Here is a 20,292-nt window from a genome sequence, read left to right as displayed (position 1 = left end):
GGTGCCTGCTGGAGAGCCTTCCACAGTAGAGTCACCGCTCATAGAAGAGCCTGCAACTTCAGTGCCACAGCCAGCCCAGGATTTCAACACCAGTGTAGCGGTGGTTAAAAACTGATGGCGAGGCCCCGCTGCAGCTGGGCACCCCCACACTGAGGGCCAGGACTAGGGGCTTGTGGGCAACTGACTTAAGTCACGTTAGCCAAAGAAGAGTCCTCAGAAATTCCAGCATAGCCAGGCGGTGGTGGCGCACACCTTTAATCCCAGCACTTGGGAAGCAGAGCCAGGTGGATCTCTGTGAGCTCAAGGCCAGCCTGGTCTACAGAGCGAGATCCAGGGCAGGCACCAAAAACTACGCAGAGAAACCCTGTCTCGAAAAACAAAAAAATAAAAATTAAAAAAGAAAAAAGAAATTCCAGCATAAAGAACTTACAAAATGGTCTTAACAGCACCCAAAGCTGATGTAACTCAAACCATATGTCTTCTCACCCTCGCAGCTGGTATTTTGGGCTGGTACCTTTTCCAGTCATTAAGAAGGGGGTTCTTTATAGTCCGCCTTTTAAAGTCCTCTCCTCCTCTGTGTAGAGCTTATGTAAGTGATATCATTGTAAGAGGACTAATGAGTGAAGACATTTGTTTTCCCTCCAGTGAGTACAGCTGAGATTCTATCACATACATAGGCTGTCTCCTCCTCCTCCTCCTCCCCCTCCCCCTCCTCCTCCTCCTCCTCCTCCTCCTCCTCTTCTTTTTCTTCTTCTTCTTCTTTTCTTCGAGACAGGGTTTCTCTGTGTAGCTCTGACTGTCCTGGATCTCACTCTGTAGACCAGGCTGGCCTCGAACTCAATCTGCCTGGCTTTGCCTCCCGAGTGCTGGGATTAAAGGCGTGTGCCAACACTGCCTGGCAGGCCCATCTTCTTGATGCGAATCCCATTGTAGGAACAGCCATGCGCTCTAAGAGGCTCATGGGAAAAGCACCCCAGCGCCCTGGTATGGCCTTTAGGACCAAAGCCCTGCACACTAGTGGGTCACTCTCAGTACCTGTGCAGACTAGAGATTCTGGGGCTGTCAGGCAATGCCAGGAGGCACTGGTCTGCTTGTGCTTGTCTTTTCCATGTTGTGTGTGAATGTTCCAACCATACTTGTCATTCGACCTCATAGAAAAGGGGGGAGCTCAGTGTGATATTTGAAGTTCCTGTTTGTGGATATGTTTTTGTCATTAGATTGGAAAGATAAAAATGAGTGAAAATACTTGCTATCAACAGAAACAAAACAATTGTACTGAGGGAGGTTAGAGTATTGGGGGGGCAATTTTGTAAGATGTGTCCAGATTTAAAATTCATTTGTTGTTGATGAGGAAAGAGTGAAAAGGTGAGATAATGTATGTGTGTAATAATTTCAGGGTTTGGGGGAATTGGAGAGAAGGCTCAGAGGTTAAAAGTACTTATTACTCTTACAGAGGACCTGGGTTCAGCTCCCAGCACCCACATGGTGGCTCACAACCATCTGTAACTCCAGTCCCAGGGGATCCAATACCACCTCTGACCTCTGTGGGTCCTAGGTGCTCACATGGTGCAACACATATATGTAGGCAAATAGTCACACACATAAAACAGATAAATCTCAAAAAAAAAAAAAAGAATTTTATTATTCACAATGACGAAAACCAGCAACAATCATTCTTCAGTACAGACTTATTCACAGTAGGTTCATGCTGGGAGACAGCTGTAAAAGGGTGATACTGAAAAGTTGTAGATACCATGGCTCAAATGATGAAGAGCAATATGAAGTGTGTGAGACGATTCCTGCTTTGTATTTCAACATCAGTATATTTGTGCATAGGTTTCAGTGTATATTTTGACATCTGGTTATACATTAAGTTGCTGTTTATAGTGGCTATTTTTATATAGAGAGAAGAATGGAAAGTTTGCATGCTTCTGATTTATACAATTTGTATGGTTTAGAATTTTACTCAACTTGCACTGCTTTCCTCGTGAGAGAAAAATAGTAAAGGTATTGATATTCCGAACTACGTTGTTCACATTCGGAACTGGCAGGGCAGCGACGATATGACCGGCATACTAAACCACACCCCTGTGTTTGAGGCAGTTCTCATGCTTCCTTTCAGTGAGGAGATTGCTCACGTCCGGCATCGTGACCCAGGTGTTTCCATTGCATGACAGTGAGGCCCTGAAGAAGCTTGAGGACAGCTGGTATACGCGGTTTGCTCTGAAGTATCAGCCCATAGGTATGTGTCACTGCCTGTGTCCCACTGAAGAGAGCCCTGACAAAGTCACTGTCCTGTGACTCAGTGCTCACTCTCCTGGCCAGTGCTTAGCAGTTACAAGGGCAAGAAGATGGCTTGATGGCCTTGTTCCTTCTAAAATATCATTCAGTCTTTGGCTAAATTTGATCTACAGCATAGGCAGTTTAGAGTAGCTTTTGTGAATACATGTCTTAAAAAAAAATCTTACTTGTTTTTAGTTATATGTATGTGTGTATGTATAGCGATGGGGTTGGGGTTTGTACATATGAGTGTAAGTACCTGCAGAAGCCAGAAGAGGGCATCAGATCCTGGAGCAGTTCTGAGCTGCCTGACGTGGTTTGGTTTGAACTTGGGTCCTCTGCAAGAGCAGCAAGCGCATCATCTGCTAAGCCATCTCTCCAGCACAGGTGAATTCATGTCTTCACATGAGTGTAGCTTGTCTGTGAATATTTTGTGTTTAACATTTTCTATTCCCATGGAGCTGGCCAAGCCAAGCTTGAATTGAGGCAGACTCAATGGCCTAAACATCTTACCTCAGGGATCCATCTATTTTCTATGAATAGTTACAAGAATACTTTCTCTGGTATGTATTGAAAGTTACGTCAGTATTAATGTTCAAACATTTTTGTTTGGTTATGTGTTTGAAAAAACTTTTTGTCAGTGCTGGAGATTAAACTTTGAGCATGCTAGGCAAGTGCTCTAACCTTAAGCCACACCCCCGCCTTTTGCTGGGTTTCTAAGCATAAGACTGATACTCAAGCTGGAGCTTCACTAAGTGTTGCTGTCATTTTTTTCTTTAAAAGACCTTTCTTTCTTTTCTTCTTCTTCTTTTCTTCTTCTTCTCCTCCTCCTCCTCCTCTTCTTCTTCTTCTTCTTCTTCTTCTAAGAGAAGTCTTCTTTCTATAGTTTCTTTTTAATTTCCATTTCCATAAACAGCTACTACAATGTTGAACAAGAAGCAAGGTTGGAGGTGGAGAGTGAGCTTGGGGGGTTAAGAACCCTTGCAGAGGACCTGAGTTCAGTCCCAGCACACATGCTGGGTGGCTCACAACCACCCACAACTCTAGGTTCAGGGAGATCTGACACCCTCTTCTTGCTCTGAGGGCACCCTCCCAACACACACGTAAAAATAAAGTATTAACGTTTTATTTCTTTCTTTATTATTTAATACCAAACACTGAAATTGCATTTTAAAGTTTTTCTTGTAGTCTCTGAAAGAAAAAGCTTTGTTGTGATAATTCCAGGTACACAGTACTCATTTTTATGTTATACTTAAGAGAATTTTTCACTGTTTTGATTTTTAAGTGGCAATAATTTAAATATTGCCTGTGAGACTACAGGCGGCTGGCTCTATTAACTAGTTCCTAGAAAGGGAAAGAAAGCCTGGGGAGAAACCTGGGTGTGGGCTGTGGTATACTAAGCCTCTGGGGAGGGCTGGGCCTCCTGAGAGGAGCAGGCAAAGGGAAAGCCACTGGCTTGGAGACCAGCACACACATGAGCCCTTGTGTTTTGTGCAGATTGGGCATGCAGCAGCCTGATTCAGACTTAAGATGGCCTCATCATACCTCTGTTTTAATACTCTCCCTCCCAGGTCAGCTAGAAGAATCAAGAGCAGGAGTAAATAGCTCACCATAATCACTCCAGCCTGTCTTCATAGGCATGTCTGAACATAACGTCTTCAAAGCCAGTCAGTTAAGGGGCTGCAGAGGTGGCTCGTAGTTAAGGGTGCTTGCTGCTCTTGCAGAGCTCCCAGGTTCAGTCCAACACCCATGTGAGGCAGCTCACAGCTCCCTGTAACTCCAGCTCCATGGAACCTACTGCCTTCTATCTCTGTGGGCACTTGCATGCACATGCTACACACACAAATGTCAGATGCACACACATACACACAAGTTCTTTAAAGTACTAAAAATTTTTAAATACCAGTGGTGCTAGAGAGATGCCTTAGCACTTTAAAGTACTGGCTGCTCTTGAAGAGGACTTGGATTTGGCTCCCAGAACCCACAGGGTGATTTACAACCACCTGTAACTCCAGTTCCAGGGGATCTGCTGATACCCTATTCTGACTTTTGTGGGCACTATATGCATGGAGTGCACATGCATACACTCACACACACACATATACACAAACTGAAATAAATTAAAAACTAAAACCAAGTAAATTAAAATCTAATGTATAATTAAGAACCAATTACTCTGACTAGTCCCCTGTCCCTCCCACCCTCATCCCATTCTTGTCCCAGCCTGGCTGCTCTGAGGTCCAGGGATCCCCCATGTGACCAAAGCTGGCAGAGGTGCTATATGAATGACCTCTTTGGTTGGTTAGTGTGTTGCAGTTCACAGCCTGTCAGCAGGCTGCTCAGACTTTCTCCTGTCCAGTGCTCATATGAAGGTGTGCACAATGTTCTCGGTAGGATGTGCTAGAGCTGGAAGTTAATGTGTGGAATCTTGTTTCAAGGCTGTGAATGATTTATGCTGAATGCATTGGGAAATTGGTCATGTCTCCCTGATGTCTGACTTTAGGTAGGAGATGAAGGTGCCATGGGTGTGGATTATCTTTACAAAGAGCTGCATGGAGTAACACTGGTGGGGAGGAAAGCAGGGCGTCCATAGATGCCCACACAGTGGTTCAGTGTCCATGGGTGAACTTTACCTAGGGTCTTATAGATTAAGATAATCCCAAGATGATTTTTCTTTGGCAATAAAATATCTGTTAGATGAAGGGGGAAACTGAGCCAAGGCTCCTGACAGTCACTCCGGCAGCTGAGGCTTGAACTATGAACTGGGAAAGTGCAAGGGTTGTCACACTGACAGGTGGGGTCTTTGCACACTGTATGCAGGACAGAGTTGTTACGCCACATAGGATGGAAATGGAGGTGTTAGAGATCCCCAGCCACTGAAAACATGCAACCACTTGTGCCATGGTTAAATGGCAGTCTCTGGTAACCTGAGCCTCAATTCTTCCCTTCTCTCCCCTGTAGACAACATCCGTGCCTACTTTGGGGAGACAATCGCTCTGTACTTCGGGTTCTTGGAGTACTTCACCTTTGCCTTAATCCCCATGGCTGTCATCGGGCTGCCCTACTACCTGTTTGTGTGGGAAGACTATGACAAGTACGTCATCTTTGCCTCGTTCAACCTCATCTGGTCCACAGTGATCCTGGAGGTGTGGAAACGTGGCTGCGCCAACATGACCTACCGCTGGGGGACACTAGTCATGAAGAGGCAGTTTGAGGAGCCCCGGCCCGGGTTTCACGGAGTCCTGGGCATCAATTCTGTCACCGGCAGGGAGGAACCGCTCTATTCCAGCTACAAGAGACAACTGCGCGTCTACCTGGTCTCCCTGCCGCTTGTGTGCCTCTGCCTCTATTTCTCCCTCTACGTCATGATGGTATACTTTGACATGGAGGTCTGGGTCTTGAGTCTCCACGAGGACAGTGAGTCCGTGTGGACCAGCCTCCTGCTGTATGTGCCCAGTGTTGTTTATGCCATTGTGATTGAGATCATGAACCGCCTCTATCGATATGCTGCTGAGTTCTTAACATCTTGGGGTAAGCTTCCACACGTTTCACTTTTCACTTGCCTGTGAGAACTTCTTGAGGTCCGAGGGTCAGAGCGAGGTGGCTCAGCTGGAAAAGGCACCTGCCCTCAAGTCTGAGGACCTGAGTTTTATCCCTGAGACCTACATAGTTGAAGAAGAAAACCAACTCTGATCTACACACCCACCCGCCCATCCCCCTCCCCAGAGTGGAACCCATGTACCCACACATGTACACATATGCACACATACTTAACACCACACCAAACAAAATAAAAATAAAAATTTCCCCTAGATTCTTGGGCTTCCATGGCTGCTGCCTTGCAGAGTAGATAGCAGTCCTCTAGTCTTGCTACCCAAACCTGAGACACAGCTCACCAGCCCTGTGACCTCCACTGACCTCCATATTGTGGCTGCCATAGTTCTCACTCAGCCAACATTCTGTGCACGCTGCTGAGCACTACTCCAGTTTCTCGTTTTCACCTTTTGGAGCACCATGAACTAGCAGATCTTCCCCTCTTTTATAGATAGGAGGTAGTGATGCTTACCAAGGCACCCACAATATAGTGTAGTCAGGGTAGTTCAGGACCATAACATTGTGTTTCATGCCGAGGGTAAAATAAATAGGAAGTGTCTCCAGAGGAACTGAGGTTTGTGTCCTACCATCCTTGAGGATGGCCAATGGGTGGTTGCTCATGCATGCATCTGTGGAAAAAAAGAACCTGAGTAGATTTTAAAGTAGAGTTCATAGGTCGTTCAATATTGATCCATTCAAACAAATAAGCTGTATTACCCTGTGGGAAGAAGTCTGGGCCTTTACTTCATGGACCTAACATTTTAAGTTTTTAATCTGTTCTATAGGAGCAGCCGCAGTTTGCTGAGGGCTTTCTTGGTACTGGGTCAAATGTTCTGATCTCCACAGCCACCCAGGCAGCAGCCAGTGCTTACACTATGGCAGGAGGCTGAGTAGCAGGAGGTAGCGCGGGTGGCCTGAGGTCAGGTGTTGTGTACCAGGGCAGGCCAGTCCTGATGCAGGAGCCCTCATGATGCTTTTTGCTCTTGCTCCGTCACTGTACTGTGTCCCCATTTCTAGACGAGGCTGGACTCTGAATTCTCTCCCAGCTAGTCCTTGTCCCAGGGCCCTGTCCGAACTGTGCTGCTTCCCCTTTAACCATTTCACTGTTACACTGTGTAGCCCTTCTTCAGAGTGGCTGGGAATAGGCTCATTTGCTGACACTTCCCAGATTTCTTTTACCTGTATTTAGAAAAAACCATTCCCAACCTCAAGGCTGTTTCAGTGGACGAGGATGTGCTCTGGTTGATGATCTTGGTAGCAAGGGATGGCTGTGACCAACAGCTGAGATGTCCAGAGACTTCAGCTCTGGTGCTGGGTGCCTCTGCTCTGAGCACAGTCCCACTGATTACTCCATGACAACACACCTGCATTGCTCCTTGTCTGAGAGATGTCTCCTCCCTCTTAATATTGTAGAGAATCACAGATTGGAGTCTGCCTACCAGAATCATCTTGTCCTGAAAGTGTTGGTGGTAAGTGGCATCTTCTATGCTGTGGCAGCATCTCTCAGCCAGTGCCACCCTGCTGCCTCCTGGTGTGGGATGAGAGTTCAAGTCTGTGGGCACAAAGCAGCTTCCAGGTCTGGGCTGCTCAGTGCAGTGGGGTCTTTCTGCCATGGTTGCCTGGGCCCCAACATCTCCATGGGGCAGGCCGCCTTAGGCTCCATGGAAGGAAAAGGAGCATCCTTCCCCTGCATGTGCTGCTGACTTAGGGGGATTCTTGGTATAAGTGGGCTTTACACATAACAGCAGGGAGCCTGGCTGTCCTTCTGTGGGACAGGATGCAGGGTCCCTTCTCCTCCTGGGTGGGGGCTGTAAGATGTGTGGGATTCTGTGCAGTTCCTTCTCTTGGCTCCAGCCAGAACTCTCTGTGTTTTGTATCTCCACTCACTTGCAGAGTTGGTTGATGAGCTTGGGCCTGAAGGGAAAGGGGAGCAGTCCCAAGCCTCTGTCTGCAGCAGTGGTCCCTCAGTTTTAAATGGGGCTTTGCAGCTGGTGCAGGCCTGTTAACACTGTCTTCTTCTCTGGCAGTTCAACTTTCTGAATTGTTTTGCCTCGCTCTTCTACATTGCCTTTGTCTTGAAGGACATGAAGCTTTTGCGCCAGGTGAGTGTGCTAACAGGATGCTGAGGGGGAGGGTCCCACAGACGATTTCCTGCCTTAGAAATGAGGCTGCTTTATGCCTTTACTTTGTCTATTTCTATTCCCCCTCCAAGTAATAAGCCTTAGCACCTGCACATGTGTCAATGGAGAAGTTAGTTAACTCAAATTCAAGATGAGTTATGCAAGGCCGCAAAGCTGACCGTGCTCTCCCAAGGCAGTTCTGACGGCACAGGTGTCTGCAGTCTGTGAACTTCTGTCAGTGACGTGGGTGGCTAGGATAACCTCTAACAGCTCTTGCAAATTTCATTTTTACATTAGTAACATATTATACTTGAGAGACTAGCAGGTCCTATGTGGTGCTGTTTCATGTCTGAAATGCTTGAGAAAGTCCTGTGGTCAATAAATTGAATTCAAAGTATTAATTTCTTTTCTCTTAAAAATTATTTTATGTGATGGGTGTTTTGCCCACATGTATATCTATGCATCAAGTACCTGATACCAACAAGCGGGAGGAGAAGAGGGCATCAGATCTCATGGAACTGTAGTTACAAATGATGTGAGCTGACATGTGGGTACTGGGAATTGAACCCTTATCCTCTGGGAGAACAGCCAGTGCTCTTAACCATTGAGCCATCTCCAGTCCTTCTAAGTATTGATTTCTTGTGTGTGTGCATGCATGTGTGCACACAGATGTAAAGCTGATGTTGGGTGTCTTTCTTGGTTATTTTCCACTTTATTTTTTGAGATAGAGTCTCTCGGTAAACTTGGGGCTTGCCAATTCAGCAGGACTGGCTGCCCAGGGACCCTGAAGGGTCTTCCTGTCTGCCTCCCCAGCACTGGGATGCAGCCACTAACCACCGTGCCCATCTCTGCATGGGTGCTGTAAAGGAACTCAGGTCCTCAGGCTTGCACAGCAGGCACTCTACTGATGGAGTCATCTCCACAGCTCGAAACTGTGATTTTTGTCACAGTGATTCCCTCTGCCCCAACCTGGCAGTGCCATTTTATAGTAACATGCTATAAAATATAAGTAAATAAAATATACAGTATAGTAGGATGATGAGATCATAGTCAAATGTCAGCTTAACTTACTCTCTGAAGGACTCTGGACAGGCTTTACTTACTTACTTATTTATTTATTTGTTTATTTATTTATTTTAAAGACAAGGCCTCACCGCATAGAGTCTTGTATGTAGACCAAGCCTCCCTCTGCCTCCAGAGTGCTGGGATTAAAGGCATGTCACACCACATCCAGCCCAGCTAATTTCTTCTGATATTATTCGTGAATTAGAAATATTTCACTCACACCCAACTTTTTAATGCTCATGTTTATGACATCATACAACTTCATTTTGAGCATTGAAAGATCGTGTGTGTTATGGTTTTGTTTCTATTTTGGGAAACATGATGCTTATGTTTCTCCTCAGAGCTTGGCCACACTCCTAATTACCTCCCAGATCCTCAACCAAGTCGTAGAATCTCTTCTTCCTTACTGGCTCCAACGGAAGTATTGCGCAAAAGTGAAGAGGAAGGTTCAGGCTTTAAAGGCGAATGTTGATACCACCTTGTATGAGCAGGTCCTCCTGGAGAAGGAAATGGGAACTTACCTGGTGAGTTGCACTTGAGTGAATGTGTGTAAGAGTCACACAAGTTCATGAGTCTGTGCTGTGTGCTCACTGTCTCCCATGTGCATCTCTCTGTAAGAGCTTTGCAGTGGGTTCCCTCAGCAGGAACCACTTTGAAGTTAGAAGGCTAGAACTATGCATTAAGATAAGATGCCTCTGTCTTGATTCTATTTCACCAGAGGGTGAGGGTGGAAAATCACTTGGCAGGGACTTGTGCTGCTGTGTGACAGGTCACAGGGGAGATGGTCCGTGAGACAGCTCACCCGTGACTGCAATTATAACTGTAAGACAGTCCCTTTAAAAGTGGTTATTAATTTATTTATCGTGTGTGAGAGAGCCTGTGCACACGGAATCAGAGGACCACTTTGGGGGGTCACTTCTCGCCTCCCCCCCCCCCCCCCCCCCCCCCGTTGAGGCAGTGTCCTGTATCCGCTGCTCTGCAGACCCTAGGTTGGCTGGCTGAGGGCTTCGAGTCTCCCCAGGTACAGATATGTGTCATGGCATCCTGCTTTCTGTGTGGGGTGAATTTGGGGATTGACCAGGTCACAGAGTCTGTGCTTTTCCCTGCTGCTGAGCCATCTCTCTACCCCAAGACATCTTTTGACCAGAGGACTTCTCAGTTATTTTGAGGAAATACACATGGATTATTAGATGTTTGGTTGCTTGTAATAAAAAAAAAATCTAGCTCATGAAAACCTAACTCTTCCTTCACTCTTACCTGCTGATGAGCTCCAAACCAAATTTTCCTCCCAGGTTTCTCTGCTGATTTTCCCGTGCTCACTGTGTCCTGTGCAGATCGAGAGCACACTCTCTGTCCTCAGTTCTTACTCATCTGAGAATGAATGCCACTGAGGGGACACTGCCTGAATCTTAGCTCTGATCTTACATCTTCTTCCTTTGTGAAGCATGACGGGCACCAGTGTGACTGCAGTCCCCTCTTGTGGGACAGCACAGGCTCTAGAGCTGTTCTCAGCAGTAGACAGTGCAGGTGTTAGCGGTCAGTAACAATCAGGAAGGGGCTCTAGGCTCTACTTCCCTGGTCCAGAGTCCGTGTTGTGAGCATGAGCTCTGAGAGCAGAGTAAGAACCTAGTATGAGCATTTTTCTCAGGGGTGCTGGGACTGTGGGTGAACACTGTGCTAGCAGGATTCCCTCTTAAGCTGTCCATACAATCCAGCCACTTCCTCCTCTCCATCCACAGTTTCTCTGTTCACTGAGGTGACACGGGCCGGCTTCTGAACTGTCTGCAGGCATTGTGAAGGGAAGATGCCCAGCAGTCACACCCCTGGGTGTGCATCCCTGGGTGTGCATCCCTGGGTGTGCATCCCTGGGTGTTCATCCCTGGTTGTTCATCCCTGGGTGTGCATCCCTGGGTGTTCATCCCTGGGTGTGCATCCCTGGGTGTGCATCCCTGGGTGTTCTCTGAAACACTGCCCCCCCCCCCCCCCCGGCACATTTGCTCCTCACTGAAGTCAGAGGTCTTGGAATTGCATGCTCCCTAGCTTCCGTGTACGAGTCTGAAGTATTGTTGCTGAAGTCTGGAAGGAGGCAGTTTATCAGATTCTAAAACGATTGTGAAACACAGCTTTCCCTTCACTACAGAAAACCTGAGAAATGATTGACAGAGGAGGCGAGGAAAATGAAACTGCTGTCTCCTCAGCAAGGGCAGCCTCCAGGTGTTCTGACCCTGACCGCCCAGGCCCATGGCTGTGCAGCTGCTCAGAGCTTCACTGTCCACTGCTGTCCCTCTCTTATACCTGCTGCTTCATATCCATGTGTCTGTGAGAGGGGGATTTCCATCCTCTGTGCCCCAGCTAGAGCGTCCTCTTCACTGAGTGGACAGTGAAGAAGCTGATTATGCCTGGATGTCTCTCTTGCACTTAAACATCTTCTGATTTAGAAAATGTAATTATTTTTAAAGGTACTCTTTATGATACTGTGTTGTTACTTCAGTGATTCTTTGAAGCATTTTCCATCTTCATTTCTAGTATGATGAACATCACTAGATAAGACTTGTGTAAGGAAGGTCATAGCATCTGCAATAGCACTGAAGAGTTGGGACTGGAACGCCTGAGAACGGCAGGCGTAGACTCTTCCCTTGCCTCGTTGTTCATGTGCTTATGTTGGGCCACAGCTGAGCTGGGTTGTCCCTTGCACCTGGCATCTCCTTCAGGTCCAACTCTGACGGTTGCTGACATGTGTGGACAGCATTGGATTTTGTCTTTACCCAGCAGGCTTGCTGAACCCCCCTGGTGTCCAGCACTTGCCTGTGGGTCTTGCTGGACTTTCTGTCTGCCTAGACACTCATGTTTGTTTTCTTCTTCTCACCTTCTCTGGGACTCCATCCTCTCACTGCTGGCTGTTATATTTGTTTTGTGTTTTAGAGACAATTTTTTCCCTTATTTTAAAATGGTTTATTTTATAGGGGTTTAAATCATGAACGATATTGAGCTTTATCAAGTTTTCTTTCTGCTGTGATTATTATCTTCTTAGTTATTCTATCGCATTACTACACTTCAATGGGAATATGCTGAGATTTTATTTATGTTGAGACCATAAGCTACTAATCTTCCTTCCTCTGTTGTGGAGGATGTTTCGTCTGTCATGGAAACCTAGTTCTTGGCATTTAGCAGCCACTACATATAATATCTCATGATGAGCAGTTTCAGAGTCCTGTGGTCTCTGCCCTGACTGTTGTCTTCATCCGGTGCCTGCTTCCCTTGACATTCAATTTGGCACTGGGTAAATATACTCTGTCGGGAACTCTGGGATGTTCCCCTGGAACCTGAACTGCAAAGTCTTCAGATACTAAATTAGGTATCTTCAGATAATAAATTAGGTCTGTGAGATTATGGTTTGACCGGCACACCATACACAACTGCTCTGCTCCTCAGGGTTGTCGCAGGGCTCGTAGGACTGCCGTCAGTTGTCTTTGCTGGCTTTCAGCTCACAGGGTCAAGGGTGTCTTGGGCTTGGAGCTGCTTTGCTGAGTCTGCATTGTTTCTTCTTGCTTTTGTGTTTTACCTGGGGCCTGCTAACCCTGTTGGTTCACGGTCTCTCCAGTGTAAATGCACTGATGGTGAGCGTGTGGTCACTAGAGTCACCTCATGAGGCAGAGAGAGCTGGAAGGGGCTCCCTGGCCAGCCCTTTGGGTATGAGGAAGAGCTCCCTGCAATGGACTTTTACATGCCAGGGTCCACCCAGCCCACTATGGTATGGGGGAGGAGTTTCCTGAGCAGGGGACCCTAACATACTAGAGGACACCTAATCAGCTCTTTTGAGGGAAACTGCACATCTGTGTGAATATTTGAACACTGTGATCATAACAGCATGATTCCAAATGTGGACACAGAACACACACACGTACACTCTCACGCATGCACGCACACAGGCACAATGTCTTGCAGTGGTTGAGTTACCTCTTCCCTGAGATGTGTCTTTGTTTTGGGTTGGGGCTGTCAGTGTTCAGTCAACAAGTTGGCAGCTCTGCCTCAGCCTTTACTTCCTGCTTGCAAAGGTTAGAAAGAGGTGAGATCACAGAGCCCTTTAGGTTCTTCTTCAGCTCCTGGAGCATATGATAGTAAAGGCTCCTGGGAATGCTATAGCTTTCAGATGGCCTGTGGGTGTCTTGCTGCTCAGCTCTGCCTTGAGCTCCAGGGTACCCCAGCCAGGTCAGACAGTGGCTTCCCTTTGGGATGGGGCTTTAGGAGAGCTCCAGCCATACTCTGTTCCTTTTGATAATGATGCAAACTATTCTACTTCAGGACTGAGTAGGGTGATGAAATAAAGCTAAAATGCCACAAAGTTTGTTTTTTTCTTAGCTAAATGCTGTCAGTTTCCAGAGAACCACCACAGCAAAAGTTGGTCATGACAAATTGTTGCTCCTCTTGTGGAGAGTCGTTATGATTCACTGGGGTCATCATTATCAGTTTAAAAAAATCATCCTGACCTCTTAATCTGCTATTAACTTGATTGTGTGTGCATGTGTGTGCTCATGTGGAGGCCAGAGGACATCTGGTTGGCCCTCTCCTTCCACCATACGGGTCTTGGAATCAAATGCAGGTCTTCAAGCTTGGCAGCAGTCACCTTTACCCAATGAAGCATCTTTCCCGCTCACTATCAGCTTTATAGTTGAAGGTTAGGGCATCCTGTAGATAAGGATACCTCCTTCCCTTTCTTCCTCCCTCCCTCCCTCCCCCCCCCTCTCTCTGACACTGTTCCCTGTGTAGCCCTGGCTGTCCTGGAACTCACTTTGTAGACCAGGCTGGCCTCAAACTCAGAGATCTGCTTGCCTTTGCCTCCTGAGTGCTGGGATTAAAGGTGTGTGTCACCATGACCCATCAAGGATATCTCTTAGCTGGATCATTAAGAGCAACCATGTTTAGATTTTCTATTGTTTGCCTTGTGGTAGTGGTGGAAGATGGATTCAGTGATCTGTACATGAGGAAAATAGGCAACTCTATTGGAGAAATTATTTTGGCCACTCCACGTAGTTAAAAGGATATTTATTTAATGGCGTAACTTACAAATTAAGTAATGGGTAGGTCGCAGGGTCTGGGGAAGGTGTAACGCAGTCCAGCAGTGTTCTCCGGAGCTCTGCACAGTCCACCTTCACCGTTCAGAGTCCCGGCACAGAGAGAGCGCTGGCCCATCCAGCTCTCGGGTCCCCAGGCGCCTCCCCTCGCCCCGCCTCGTAGGCATGACAGTTGCCAGAGTCTCAATGGGGGTTGGAACTTCCAGATCCAAGCTGGAATGGCTACCCACTATACAACTCAATAATTTTGATCCTTATTTCAGCAACTTAGAGCAAAATCATCTTTAAATTTGTATGAATTTGTGGTTGGGAAGGGAGGATTGGAGTAGACCCTGAGTTTTTAGTAGCTAACCTTTGAAAGTATTGCAGATTTCTGTGTGACACTGAGCAATGCCTTCTGTCTACATTGCAGGGAACCTTCGATGATTATTTGGAGTTGTTCCTGCAGTTTGGCTATGTGAGCCTTTTTTCCTGTGTTTACCCATTAGCAGCTGCCCTTGCTGTGTTAAATAACTTCACTGAAGTCAACTCAGATGCCTTGAAAATGTGCAGGGTCTTCAAACGACCATTTGCAGAACCTTCAGCCAGTATTGGTGTATGGCAGGTAACTACATGAAGAACAATGAAAGCTATTAGTCATTGTTGGGGGAAAGAAAAACTCTAAAAGCAGAAAATGTAGAATATCCAGAGCACCCCTAAAAGTTACCAGGAAATAAGCTCAAAATTATTATCAATAAGAAAAGCAAACAGTAAAAACAGGGATCAGATAGAAAGCAAGTGTCTGACTTAAGTCCCAACAATTACACTAACTATAAATGACCTAAAGATCCAGATTAAAGACTGAGATTGGCAGAGTGGATGCGAATGTGACCAGGCGTGTATTGTTTATCAGAAACAATTCACAGAGTGATACAGACAGGGTGAAAGTCAAAGGGAAAATAAGGAAACAGTACTCAAAAGAAAAGAAAATGCAAGCAGACATGGCTATGATACTGTCTGACAAAGGATACTTCCGAGGCAAAGGTTACCAGAGAGGAGCAGTCTGCCATGGAAAAGGGGACAAATTCTCAGAAAAACATCAAACTGAAAGGTGTATGCATCAAGCAACAGTTTTAAAAGGAAGAGAGAGAGAGAGAGAGAGAGAGAGAGAGAGAGAGAGAGAGAGAGAACTTGAATAGAAAGGGGAACTAGATGAGCTCTGTAGTTAGAGATGAAACTACTCCCTCCCCAAGATGGAAGAAGAAAGTCACCGGGAGTAGAGAAGGCTCAGTGGTGCCATCCACAGGCTGTGTCTGGCAGGACATCCAGCTGTCTCTGGACAGAAAGCACTCAAGGAGTTGGAATTGTACACAGAACACCACGATGTGAGATCAGACTAGGGTTAGTGACCGGTGGAAACACTGGGAACTAGACAGCACAAAGTACCCATGGGGGAAAAATTCTCAGATGAAATCCAAAGATTCACCAAACCAAAAGAGAAGTGTGTGGGGCATGGCTGATAAGGAGGGGCTGTCAGGAACTCACAGCACAGGGTGGTAATGCTGGAAAAGGATCTCAGATACCAAGTGCTTGATAAACTAGAAAAGACAGGCAAGATAAACCCAGGGCCAGCAGAAGAAAGGAAATAGGAAAGAGAACAGATCAGATAAACTGAAGACAGAAATAAGATCAGTGCGTCAGAGATGTGGTCCTAGAAGACAAACACAGTGGCCGTGTCCAGCAGGAGTGGAGTGGATCAGTGTCTGTAGGCCTGCAGCCTTGGGGGAGGGGCAAGGGGTGTGTGCATGGTCACAGGAACCTGACACCTAGTGGGAGGACCTTCCCTTCAAAAGCAGAGCCTCCTGCTGCAGCTCAGTCAGTGAGTGGAGGAGAGGAGGGGGTGAGAAAGTCACTTGGGTATCTCTGTGACTGTGAAGGAAGCTGAGTCTGGAGTCCACATCTCCAGAGGAAAGGTCCTGGCTCAGATAACCATACCACAAATTCCACCACTTAAAAAGAAGTCACACCGATTTTATAAATTTCTAGAAAGTAGAGAAAGAGGGAGTGTTTTCTTTGTGTGGCCTGACCAGCAGGTCATTCTTGAGCGAGAGGCTCCTGAGGAGGAAGGCCAGAGGGTCAGAGGTAAAGAAGACAGAGCAGAGGGCTCAGGAGGTCTTGCACATGCTTGTCTGGGGCCAGCAGGCTCACTAGGAAGTGCAGCGGCCTACGCCCTCCTTCCAGGGCAGAGAGGGACAGAGTCAGCTGCAGGCTCGGCAGTGCTGCACAAGGGGACGCAAGATGACTCACGAGCATCACAGGCTGAGCACACAGTGGCCTTGGTACTGATGAGTGGAGTCTTTTAGGGTGCGAACAGTTGGGTTCTTAGGACCCAAAGCTGCAGCTCCCCATTACTGGCTCTGCCAAACCTGGTTTAGAGAAGGAGCTATGTCCCTTCTCCATACATCGGGAACCCTCCGGTCAGTTTAGGCCTCAATACTTAGGAAGCCAGAATTAGTGTAATGGCAAAACCAGACACACAGAGAACTAAGAAACAGACAGTATCCCTCATGTCGGCAGAAAACATGAAGTCATTTGTGTATTAAAACTGTGAAACAAGTTGGTCATGGGGGTGCACGCCTTTAATCCCAGCACTAGGGAGCCAGAGGTAGGTGGATCTCTGTGAGTTTGAGGCCAGCCTGGTCTACAAAGTGAGTACCAGGACAGCCCAGGGCTGTTCACAGAGAAACTCTATCTTGGAAAACATCCCCCACCCAAAGCACCATAGAACAAAGCGTGCACACAGACGGGCACAAGTGAAGCTGATGAGTATATTGTGCAGTGTTCTTACTGTGTCTGTGGCACTGCACTGTGGTTTCCAGACAAGTCTCTTATGTGAGAATGACATAAAGATGAGTAGGACTTTTGTCTTTACGTAAGTTCATGCCAGATCTTGTGTGTGAATTTAGATACTGCATGAATTCATATAACTTCCCAAAGTATAGAGTATATACATAAGTTTTACTGAAAATACCAAGTGATATAAGACTGAACAACTCAAGTAATACCAGTGGATAAGCGGTGTAAAGTCACTTTTGGTGTTCAGTAGGATTAGAATTGCTGTTTAAACCAATCAGAGAAGGATAAGGACTGTAAACATAAAACAGAAGGGGCAGAAAAAACTGTGTTTGGAGAAAATATGGTCTCAGAATCGTGTCCTCGGGAAAACCTGGAGAATCAACTGGAAAATTGCCACAAGTGACAAGCAAACACAGTAACTGGCAATATTACTCTCTGTACACCATGACCTTTGGGAGGAGAGGCAGAGGGACAGTCCCTGTGCGTGTTAGGAGAGGCTCCATTACCAGGCAGCAGCCATCAGGAGCTTTGCAGTAACAGAAAAGAAAGCGCGGGGTTCCCCACTGTCACCCAGCGACACACCAGAGGACACATGGACCTCTTTGTGGGTCCCCAGTCAGTGTTCTGTAAGTCCCAGTGAAGCCCGGCTTCTGTATTTGCTAACATTCTGCAGGGACTTTGGTTCATGTCCTCAGGAAGGGACCATGGCATAACTGGAGCTTGGTTGTAGCTAAGCCAAGTGGGGCGTGTGATTTATCAAAGTAGGACAGTTTGTAAAATAGCAGCTCTGCAAGGTATTGTCTGGTTTGGGGTGTGGAGCGCTTTTCTGTAATAGTCTTTAAATCCCCCACAGACAAGCGGAGATGAGCAACACAAACAGTGCTGTGGGTCCACGCTCACATACTGCTCAGGAGCAGTCAGTCTGAAGGAATCTAAAATGCCCACTAATGGGTCAGCTTCCTTAAGTAAAGAGAACCTGCCAGAAGGGACAGAGGTTTAAAATGTATGTGGATTGCTAGAACCCAGGGAAGGACTTTCACTTGGGGTTCAGATAGCATGGACATGGGACGTGGCTGTTGCCACCATTAATGCCACACCTTGTTTTCCTTTCAGTTGGCTTTTGAGACAATGAGTGTTATATCTGTGGTCACTAACTGTGCTCTGATCGGAATGTCACCACAAGTGAATGCAGTCTTTCCAGAATCCAAAACGGACCTGGTTTTGATCGTGGTGGCCGTGGAGGTGAGTGAAAGTGTTTATCCATGCCATGGGCCTCTGCTGTCCTCCAGCTGAGCTGTCCTCCAGCTGAGCTGTCCTCTGCTGCAGTCCATGCCAACAAGCAAGCCTGAGCCGTAAGAAAGCAAATCAAAGAGTGCTGACTGTGTTCCGCTGCTTCCTGCCCAGCTCACAGGAACACACCTTCTAGACACTGCTGGATCTGTGGGCTGACATGTGTTTTTAGCTTGTTCTAAGAAAATGTCCCTTCTGTTTTCTTAAGTGAATCCTAAGAAACTCTTGTTGGTAGTGTAAGTGTTATAGCTCTGAGGGGAAAGACTTCCCCAATGGAAGTGTTACAGCTCTCAAGAGAAAGGTATCCTGGCAGTCAGGAGCCAAGGAATACCACAAAGTTGCACTACACAACAAACCTTACACAAGCAACTTATTGGGAGGGAAAAACCCAGGAGGACAGCTGCCTCTGCCTGTGTGAGCAGCAGCAGAGAACTGAACAGAATACAGAGTTTATATAGGGTTTCTGGGGGGGTAGTGGGAGCTTTCCAGGGTGGCCTGGTATTGGAGGGGTGATGTGACTTCATCTTGGGTCAAGCTCAGGGATTGGTGGGATTTTGTGACCTGGTATTGCACTCCCCCCCCCTTCTTTCTGTAGGTGGGGCCTAGCCACCTCCTGCCTTGAGTGATTGAAGTCTGTGGATGTGGCCTAGCTTTTAGGCTCCTTAGGCCCAAGCCTCAAGAGGTCAGGCCTGGCTGCCAAAGTAGTCTAGGGGTGGAGCCTGGCAGCTGGAGGCTTCCAGGGGCGGGGCTTACAGTGAGGGCCTTTGAGCTCAGCAGGGAAAATTGTGTCCCTCCACTCTAGCTGTCATGAAGCCAACAGTTGGTGCTTTCTGCCTGGTTCGCTGCAGCGGTATCCACTGAGAAACACTCAGGCGCTGTGCTAATTTGTAGAAAGGCACATAGTCTCACCATAAGTCACAGGTACTCTGGCTGTGTGTGTGTCTCACTTTTCACTTTATCATGTTTTGGAATATGCATTACTCCCATGTCTGGAAAATTAATCAGGGACCAAACATAAGCAGGAAATCCTCAGAGCTGCCTCCACTGCTGGTAATTTTCAACACCAGAGAACATTGTGCCTTTTCGTGCCTAGTTAAAAATGTAATACTTGTGGAAACGTAAAGAAACAGGACTTGGTAAGACTGTTGAGTGGGTAGCATGTCATACACCCAAGGCTTCTGGATTCAGGGCTGACAAGGAAATGAAGTTGAGAGCTTGTCTTAGTCAGTGTTTCTATTGCTATGAAGAGACACCATGACTATGGCACCTCTTATAAAGAAAACATTTAATTGGGGTGGCTTGTTTACAGTTCAGAGGTTCATTCCATTATCATCATGGCTGGGAGCATGGCGGCGTGCAGACAGACATAGTACTGATTGGAAGTCTTGATTGAAAGTCAACAGGAAGTGAACTTGAGGCACTGGGCATGAGACCTCAAAGCCTACCTCTATAGTGACATACTTCCTCCAACAAGGCGTATCTGCTCCAACAAAGCCATACCTCCTAATAATGTCAGTTCCTATGAGTTTATTGGGGCCAATTACATTCAGACTACCACACTCCACTCCCTAGCCCCCATAAGCTTGTAACAATATCATAATGTAAAATGCATTTAGTCCATCTTCAAAAGTTCCCATTGTAAGTGTTACAGCTCTGGAGGGAAAGGTATCCTGGCCATCAGAAGTCAGGCAATACCTACAGCTCTGTTCTGATGGAGGATGGTTTCCCTGCAGGAATGTACTGGTTCTGCTCCTGCTCCAGCAAAAATTGTTACTTCTCTGCCCTGCCTCACTCTAGCAGAAGAAGGTAGTCACTCAAACCTCATTCAAGAGAACTATTGGGAGGGAGGAATACAGGAGAGTGGCTGCCTCTGCCGGGGTGGGAAAGGCAGCTTCACACTAAACAGGTCTAAAGCTCATATAGGGCTTCTTAGGGATAGCTTTTCCAGGATGAAGACTTTCATGGTGGGAATTGGTCAGATTTCAATCCCTGAGCTCAGAGATTGGCTAGATTTCATTTTCAGGGATTGGTTGGTT

At 46.9% G+C, this 20,292-nt stretch overlaps 1 protein-coding gene across 2 annotated transcripts in view; it reads left to right on the top strand.

Moving 5' to 3' along the window:
• Positions 1-20,292, top strand: part of Ano10 (anoctamin 10) — a 119,162-nt gene that overhangs the window by 23,283 nt on the left and 75,587 nt on the right. For both annotated transcript variants that reach the window (XM_042281960.2, XM_076577440.1), the window contains exons 5-11: positions 2,123-2,242; positions 5,242-5,811; positions 7,288-7,343; positions 7,902-7,976; positions 9,401-9,583; positions 14,544-14,735; positions 18,080-18,208. In XM_042281960.2, coding sequence (XP_042137894.1) covers positions 2,123-2,242; positions 5,242-5,811; positions 7,288-7,343; positions 7,902-7,976; positions 9,401-9,583; positions 14,544-14,735; positions 18,080-18,208 — 1,325 coding nt within the window. The remainder of the gene's footprint in view (positions 1-2,122; positions 2,243-5,241; positions 5,812-7,287; positions 7,344-7,901; positions 7,977-9,400; positions 9,584-14,543; positions 14,736-18,079; positions 18,209-20,292) is intronic.

The sequence above is a fragment of the Peromyscus maniculatus genome, chromosome 7, assembly GCF_049852395.1.
Source record: "Peromyscus maniculatus bairdii isolate BWxNUB_F1_BW_parent chromosome 7, HU_Pman_BW_mat_3.1, whole genome shotgun sequence".
Classification (NCBI taxonomy): domain Eukaryota; kingdom Metazoa; phylum Chordata; class Mammalia; order Rodentia; family Cricetidae; genus Peromyscus; species Peromyscus maniculatus.
Note: the sequence above shows the minus strand (reverse complement) of the source record. Positions and strands in the feature narration are given on the sequence as shown.